This window comes from Opisthocomus hoazin, chromosome Z, assembly GCF_030867145.1.
Source record: "Opisthocomus hoazin isolate bOpiHoa1 chromosome Z, bOpiHoa1.hap1, whole genome shotgun sequence".
Taxonomy (NCBI): Eukaryota; Metazoa; Chordata; class Aves; order Opisthocomiformes; family Opisthocomidae; genus Opisthocomus; species Opisthocomus hoazin.
In genome coordinates this window covers 47,497,738-47,505,523 of record NC_134454.1, presented here as the reverse complement: position 1 = coordinate 47,505,523, position 7,786 = coordinate 47,497,738, and the positions used below count along the sequence as shown (strand labels likewise).

General features: G+C 53.0%; 1 protein-coding gene across 1 annotated transcript; it reads right to left on the bottom strand.

The window, feature by feature from the left end:
* Positions 1-15: 15 nt before the first annotated feature.
* ZNF367 (zinc finger protein 367) lies at positions 16-6,544 on the bottom strand. The gene is made up of 5 exons (XM_075447332.1): positions 6,191-6,544; positions 5,797-5,947; positions 4,101-4,220; positions 3,538-3,676; positions 16-2,685 (listed from the first exon to the last, which is right to left on the bottom strand). Exons 1-5 carry the CDS (start codon positions 6,533-6,535, stop codon positions 2,445-2,447), a joined length of 996 nt encoding a protein of 331 aa, XP_075303447.1. The 5' UTR covers positions 6,536-6,544; the 3' UTR covers positions 16-2,444.
* Between the last annotated feature and the right edge of the window lie 1,242 nt (positions 6,545-7,786).

The following is a 7,786-nucleotide window of genomic DNA, read 5'->3' as shown; positions in this document are numbered from 1 at the left end:
AAAATTAAACCAAGGTTTTATTCGAAGCGTCTATTAAAGTGACAGCACGTCCACCCTTCCGCTGTTACATCACGCCAGGCTACAACTGAATCTTACAAAGCACTGAACACTTCAAGATTTCCCGTATGTAATCACTTTTTAAATAAAAAGCAGTCTTCCACATCTCAATTTTTTTTCATCTTTTTTTTTTTTTTTTTACTTGGTATTTTACCAAAAGCTTGTCACAACACCAATCTGCTTCAGCTGTCCGAATTTCCTCTAGGGCCAAGTACAATTCAGTGTACTCGTCACACCTGCAATATTCTACAAGTTGCATAAAACATTACAGCTGACCGAGGGAAAAAAAAATTAAAAAAAAAAAAAATCGATCCTAATGACTTAAGTTATGACTCCAGTTTGCAGCTGGCTGGTAATTACACAGTCTTGTGCCCTGTGAAATACTACTCAGGAAAAATCCTGAAGTACAACAGATTTACACTCGGGGCTCCTTTTGGGAACAGACTGTTTGCATTCAGCCAACCCAACAGTCAAAAGCACGTAACTTCCTTGAGGAAGTCCAAACCCACAGATGTGAATTACCGGTTTTACACAGGCTAAGCAGCCTAGAACCAGTTACGGAGTGTTTCACATTTTTAAGCCTAAACGACTTAAAACAGAAACAAATGAGCCTGATGTCGGCTAAATTTAGGAGCTGAAAGCAAAAGTTAAACCATATCACCTGTGCAAAACTATTTACATTCAATGAAAGTGATTTTTTTTTAATTATTCAATTACTCTTCAGTTAAGTGCATCAATACATGATATAAACAAACTGGATTAATAACATTTTCAACCACAACAGATTATCAGTTATCAGAGAACATAATCCAACAGCTGCAGTTTCTGGTGTAAAATCACGCTACTTTTCTGGAACAGCTGTATGCATCTGGTCAGCCTATTATCGAGTGATTGATAAAATGATTTCTCTTCCTCTTGCTTAAGTGAGAGGGAAAGTGGCTTCCCTTCTCATCTGAACTTCCTGACCTTCAACAAGAGGAAGGAGTTAAAGCAGGCAGGTCAGTAAATATGAACTATTATTATCCCCAAAAGCAGTAGCTTAACTGAAAAGAAAAAAAAAAAAAGTCCAACTTGAAAAAGAAAGTTTCATTAGCATATTAACAATCTCCGTTTGCCTTCAAAGCAAAATATAGAAAGAGATCACCATGAGACAATGCTATCTGAAAGTATACACCATTCACGAAGTGACAAGATATTCTACTAAACATTTTATATCGGCATCTGAGAGTACTAGGCAGCGTTCTGTAACTTCTTTTATTTGGAAAATACATGAAACCACACTGTTAACACACTTGTAACTATCTTTGGAAGCCTATTTTCTAGTTGTATAGTCAATACTTTTCTGCAGTGTTTGATAGCTGTGCTATAGTTAGTGAACACAAAATTGGCATGTTATCCTGAAGTAAAGCAATAAGGTGGCTTTATGCACAGAAAGTACGGAGGCTTCTATTTGCTACTAATTATAGAAAAGCAATACTTGAGAACTTAGTGTTTGCTAATAGGAGACCTAGAATAGTTTACTACAAATCCATACCACCCTGTAAATACCCCCTTTATTAACAAAATCAAGTGCCAAATCACTACAGGGTCCAAAAATACCTGGAAAAAAAATTATGACCAATTGTTTACCTTTGTCTAGACTTTGCAAGACTAATCATTTTCAGATAAACCCAACCATGTGCAAAAGTTCCTAACATCACGTGTTAGGAATAACAAGTGCTACCAAGAGATTCTGCTGAAATCAACTCAGAAAACGCAAACCAGCAAAGTCAAGCCTCATGCCTTGAGCAGTCACAGTGAAGATCCTGAACGATCTTACAGTTTCCTGCATGAAGCAGTTTCCTCCCCTCTGCAAGTCGAGATAACTAAGGTTTGTCTTCTGCCTCAGTGATACTAGGCAAAAATATACTGACATCAGAAAAAAAAAAAGTTTCGCTGCTGCTTAGCAATGCCTTCAGACCTACCACATAATATAAATCTGCTTAAATAGTCAGATAAATAATTTTCTTCCTGACAGCCTTCGGCCACGTGTACCATTCTTGCTAATCGCAAACACTATGCTCAGAAAGTGCTTCCTATGAAAACTGCTTCAAAGAAATGAGTTAACCTTGCAAAATCTAGCTCCCCACAATGCGTAAATTTGTCAACCCTGCACTGTGCAGTCCCATATTTACAAAATACTTAAAAACTTTACATCTGTCTTTTACCTTACAAAAAGTGCAATTCTCTCACCCCATGTGATGGGGTAACGACATTCTTCATAAATTCTACAGAATAGCAGCCTATGACAAGCAAATAAGGTGCTTAGCTTACGCCCGGGGTCTAACTGGTTAAGTACCACCAGGAAGTACATTTCATATGGGCAGACCCCGTTCCTTCCCATCTATCTACGGTCGCAGCGGTGCCACGGCGAGGTTGGCAAGCTCAATGAGGGCCAACGCGCCATGCATGCGCTCACGCTGTTCCTGGAGGCGCCGGCGGCGAGCCGCTGCGTGGGCGCTGTTTTTCTCCTCGTCGTCCTCTTCGTCAGACTGAAGGTACTCCATCGGGTCCTGCTGCTCCTGATCCGTTTTCTGGATCGTCTTGGTTTTCAGACCCGGAGCACGTTGTTCTCTTGTCTCCCAGTATCTACAAAATCAAACGCGGGGAATGCTTTTAGGATGGATGCAACTGGCTCGCACACCAACAATTCAAAGCTGGCAAAAACCTCCCGAGTACTAGCTTGCATCCGACTTGCATTTGGTCTGATCTTTCAGCCCCTATATCACAGAATCACAGAATGTTCGGGCTTGGAAGGGACCTCTGTGGGTCATCTAGTCCAACCCTCCTGCTGAAGCAGGGTCACCTACAGCAGGCTGCACAGGACCTTGTCCAGCCAGGTCTTGAATGTCTCCAGAGAACGAGACTCCACAGCCTCCCTGGGCAGCCTGTTCCACTGCTCCATCACCCTCAGAGGGAAGAAGTTCTTCCTCATGAACTACACACATACATATGAACTACATACATACATACATGAACTACATACATACATATGGCAGTATCTAAGCTGCCAGAAACCTCCTTCATCTCGTATTTGAAGCGTAAAGTGCCCATGTGAACATCTGTGACAGATTTCTCCTCCACGTGGTGATCCCAGCAGGCCTATCTCCCCACGCATACACAACTGCTGTCTCTCATTCAGACGCAAATTCATCAAGACTGTAGCACTAACGAACAAAGTATTAACAGGTGTTGATGAAGCAAAGAGAAGCATTTAAGCAAAAGGCAGGGGGGGAACTAACCCACACACACAACTTTGTCCTGACCAGGAGCTCATGCTACTTTAAGGAAAGGCAAGGCCGGGCTGATTTGTATTGGACAAAAAGCTGGTTTTGGTTTGTTGGGGTTCCCCCCCCCCCCCCCCCCCCCGAAGAATAAAATGCTTTGTCAGACCACCCCTGTAAGTATTTGGAGAAAGATGACACCATGAAGAAAACTTACTTTGCTAGCCACTCAGCCACGGCTTTATTGTCAGCTGTCTGCTTCTTATTCAGCCTGTCTGTGAGCTCTTCCCTCTTCAGCCGGGCGTATGGATGTTTGGGGCAGTGACGGTTTGCATGCGTGAACCTGCTTAAACAGCCTTAAAAAACATGAAGTGACAATGAAGAACGCATTACGGGAAGCAGCCAACCAATGAGTAAGCATAACATCTATGGGATGAAGACGTTGCTGCTGCTGAATCCAACCTTCCTCACTCACAAAACCCTAGGTTGGGTTGAAAACAGCAAGCTCTAGTCACAAGGTTTGTAATGTGCCCCATCATTTTATGTATCAGTACCAGCTGACAGAATTACTGATAACCTACTTACACAATCAAGTGTGCAATCCTTAACTACGTGTTTGCATCATTATGCAGATTCTGTGTGGCTCCTCCCTTCCCTAGATGCTCCTCCAGAATTAAAATCCGAGGATTTTACGGGTCTTTGCCACGTGAGCGCACACACGTTGCCAGTACCGGACTGACCCTAGTCCTGAAAGCTGCAAATTGTTCTCTGACGGCTCACCGTTCTCCGAGCAGACGAAAGGTTTCTCCCCTGTGTGGAGGCGCTGGTGAGTTTTGAGCTGCCCACTCTGAACAAAGGCTTTCCCGCAGTCTGGGTAGTCACACAAATACGGCCTTTCACCTTAAAAATAACAGAACGGATTCATGAAAGCTGAATATAAAAGAAGAGTCATAGTACTATTCAGTGGTGGTGCCTGCCTTGAAACTCAGACGAGCAAGCTCTCCTTTTACCCACTCCGACACCCGCGCCTACTCAAAAAGCCCCGGTGCACCACATAGCAGAGATCCACTTTTACCCCAAACAGGTCTTTACTTTGAAGTACATGCTTAGTGCTACTGGACAATACAATTATTTCCAGGGGGGAGGGGGAAGGGGGGAACAACCCAAGATTATATTTTTCCTTGTCATATTTTCTGATTTAAGAGTCTTGCACAGCACTACATAAGCTCTGTCCCATGAAACTATGCACCTATAGAGCAAGAAATACATGAAGTGAAATGAGTAAACGGGCAAGTAACGTAATTCAAGTTGCAACCAGATAGATGTTATCCTTAACATAGCCTGAACTAGGGTAAAATAACTAAAGGTCAACAGCATAGTGACATACGAAGCTGTAGAAGTATCTCCTTAGGGAAGACTGAGAAAAGTTGTAACGGATCAACGGAGGTCGCAAGATAAACTTATTCCAGACTTAGGCCAAGAAAGTTTTCTTAGGCCAGCCATCAAGGAAGACTTCCCCGTGCAAACTATGACAAGGAGAGTGGAGGGCCTGGCTGTGTGCAACGGGGCAGCGGCATGCCGTGCCCCCGCGGCTCCAGATGGGTGACAGGACGAGGGGGACGCTGACCCACCCAGCCAGAGGAGCAACACTGGGGGGGGGGGCAAGCTCCACTCAGCGAAGCGGTCCGTGCGAGTACAACACCCAATACAGCCAAATGAAACAAAAACACCTTTTGACCAAAGGAGTGCGAGGAAACTGCTGTTCAAGACCAGTGTCGACACCGGCCTCAGCGACTTGAGTTGGAAAAAGAGACCACGGGAGCCAAGGGTTTTTTTTTCTGGGGTTTTGTTTGGTTGACTTGGGGAGGGCAGTGGGGCGCGTTGGTGGTTGCGTCCGTACTGCGAGCTACGTTACTTCACACTTCATTGCAAATACAGAGTCCTGTCAGAACACGAAGGGGGGAAAAAAGAAAAAAGTATTTGCTCGGTTTAAAAAAAAAAACCCAGCATCTTCCTGCTCAGATCAAGCTCAGCTGGGCATTGAGCGAGCCGATCCCACGTTTTAACTGAACCCCAAGCTGCCTTCCACGAACAGTTCAGCGACGTCAGTGTGATCACCCCCACAAACGAGCTCCAGGGGCTGGGAGACACAACCGGCTGGCAACTTCTCAGCGCCTGAGCCCGCTTCTCAACGAGTAACCTACGCCTCCGGGGCGTCCCACTGCCGCCGTCCAGCCCCTCGCTGCCGGGCCACGACCACCGCACGAAAACTGCATGCGGGAGGCGAGCCGCGGCGGGGAGGCAGGGCAGGGAGCGCCAGGCTGACCAGAAGAAAGCCCTCCCGCGCACGGAGCGGGCGGGAGGCACCGAGAGCGCTTCGCCCGCGCCCTTATGGCCCAGAAGCGCCGCCGCGGGTATTTCGGTGGGTTCTCCTCCTGCTTTTGGGGGTGGGCACCCAACTCCCGGCCCCACTCACCGGTGTGGGTCCGCTTGTGGGCCTGCAGCGACTTCTCCCGCGGGAAGACCCGGTTGCAGACGTTGCACCGGATCCTGCTGGAGGAATGCTCCCCGGCGCTGATGAGGTCACGGACCGTGTCGGCGCGCGGGCGGCCACGCCTTATCCCGTCCTGCGCGGAGACAGCGGCCGAGATCAGATCCCCCACGGACCCCAACACCCCCCACCCCCGGTCTCAGGTCTGGTTTTGGGTTGTTTTTTAATACTTTAAGCGGAGGGAGGAGGGGCAGGAGCCCCACCCCGCGCGTCCCCGCGCGCGCCGCCGCCGGAAGTGACTTCATTTTAAATCTCCGTGCGGAGGCGCGGAGTCACCCTTTAACGCGCGCCCGCCCGCCCGCCCCGACCCCGCGCTCACCTTCGTGTGCCGGTGCCTGCCGCCGCCCGGGCTCCCCGCCGCCTCCTCCTCCTCCTCCCCGGCGGGGGCTCCGGGCGCTGCCCCGCGGGGCGGTGGTAGCGGCGAGGGGGCGGCGGTGCCCGGGCTGAGGGTGACGTTGTGGGCGTTCTCGCCCCAGCGCCAGGGGTAGACCATGAAGTCGCTGAAGCCAGGGCTGGTGGGGACGGGCGGGGCGGGCGCCGGCTCCTCACTGCTTCCCCTCCAGGAGGGTTTGATCGGAGTGGTTTTGATAACGGAAACCAGGACGCGCTTCGGGGAGTCCTGGCAAAAAATCACCGGAGGGCCCGGCGGCGGCCGCTCCGCCATCGCAGACCCCTGGCGGGCACCGGCGCGGAGACGCGGGTGAGGGAGCGGGGCCTCTCCGCGGCGGCTCGGTCCCGCTGTCCCGCCGCGGTTTTGGGGGGGGGGGTGGGCGCGGAGGTTCCCGCGGCCGCCGCCACCTGTCGCCGCCCGGGCCCGCCTCAGCCGCTCATCGCCGGGGACGGCGGCTCCCGGCGGGGTCTCACTGCCTTCCCCACCCACCCCCAACCTCCCCCTCCGCCGCCCCCCCCCGAGCGGATCCGCAGAGTCAGCGGCGGCCCCCGGCCATAGCGAGGGCCGGGGTGAAGCAGCCGCAGCCTCCCGCACCTTTCCGACGCGGCGCCGGCCCCGCTGGCAGCCCCGGTCCTGGCGATGCCCGAGGAGGAGCCGCCGCGACCCCTCCGCGCCCACAGCCCAGGCCGAGCCCCAGATTTTCCCGCGTTACGTTTCGCGCCTGGGCGTAGCCAATCACCCAGCCCGGCGCCGGCGTCACGGAGCGGCGGTTCCCGCCGACCAACCGCTAGGCGGGGAAGCCGGAGGCCCCGCCCTCGGGGGCGGGGTCCAAGCGAGACGCGGCTTCTCTTCTGGTGCCCTATTGGACGCGAGTCCGGCTCACTGGCGGAATTCGAAACTGAGTGGGCTCGCGGGCAGCCGGGGCAGCCCCGCCCCGCCGCGGCTTCCCGCCTCGGCTAAGACGCTGATTGGCCCGCAGCCGCGGGTGAGGAGGCGGGGCTGGCGCGCCCGGGCGGGCTTGGCGCGCGCTGGCTGCGGCCGGGCCGCCTGGTCCAATCGCCGGGGGCCGTGCGCGGCACTTCGCGCTCGTGGCGCGTCACGTCACGTGCGCGGTTTAAAGGGGCGGCGGACCCGGCTTCGCTGTCCTGCGGCTGGGGAGGCCCCGGCCTCTCTCCCGCTCCCTGCCCCGCCGCGGAGGGCAGAGCCTCGGGGCTGGGAGCGGCCGCCGGCGGTGGGTGGGGGCGCGCTGTTCCCCCGTGAGGTGCCGCCGCGGTGCTGGGAGCCGCGCCGTAGGGCGGCGGGGGCGGGCCCGGGCCGCGGCTGCCTCACGGGCTCCCGCGGGCGAGTCGGGAGTCCCGGGCGGTTTTTCAAGCACCGGATATTAAACGTCGGCATGGGTTAGCAGCTCGGGCCCATCGCCGTTCAAGCGGTGGGCTCCGCTGGTTCCCCCTGTCCCCCGCCCGGCCCGTTCGGGTGTCCGTACTGCCGTCAGCCAAATGGCATCTCCAAACCCAGGTGTCCGTC

Bases quoted from the DNA above. Each gene is read 5' to 3' on its own strand.
- ZNF367 (XM_075447332.1), bottom strand. From the start codon at position 6,535: ATGGCGGAGCGGCCGCCGCCGGGCCCTCCGGTGATTTTTTGCCAGGAC. The intron at 4,221-5,796 runs GTGAGTGGGGCC...GTTATTTTTAAG, and splicing joins CCACAAGCGGACCCACACCG to GTGAAAGGCCGTATTTGTGT. The intron at 2,686-3,537 runs GTAAGTTTTCTT...TTGATTTTGTAG, and splicing joins GTGGCTGAGTGGCTAGCAAA to ATACTGGGAGACAAGAGAAC.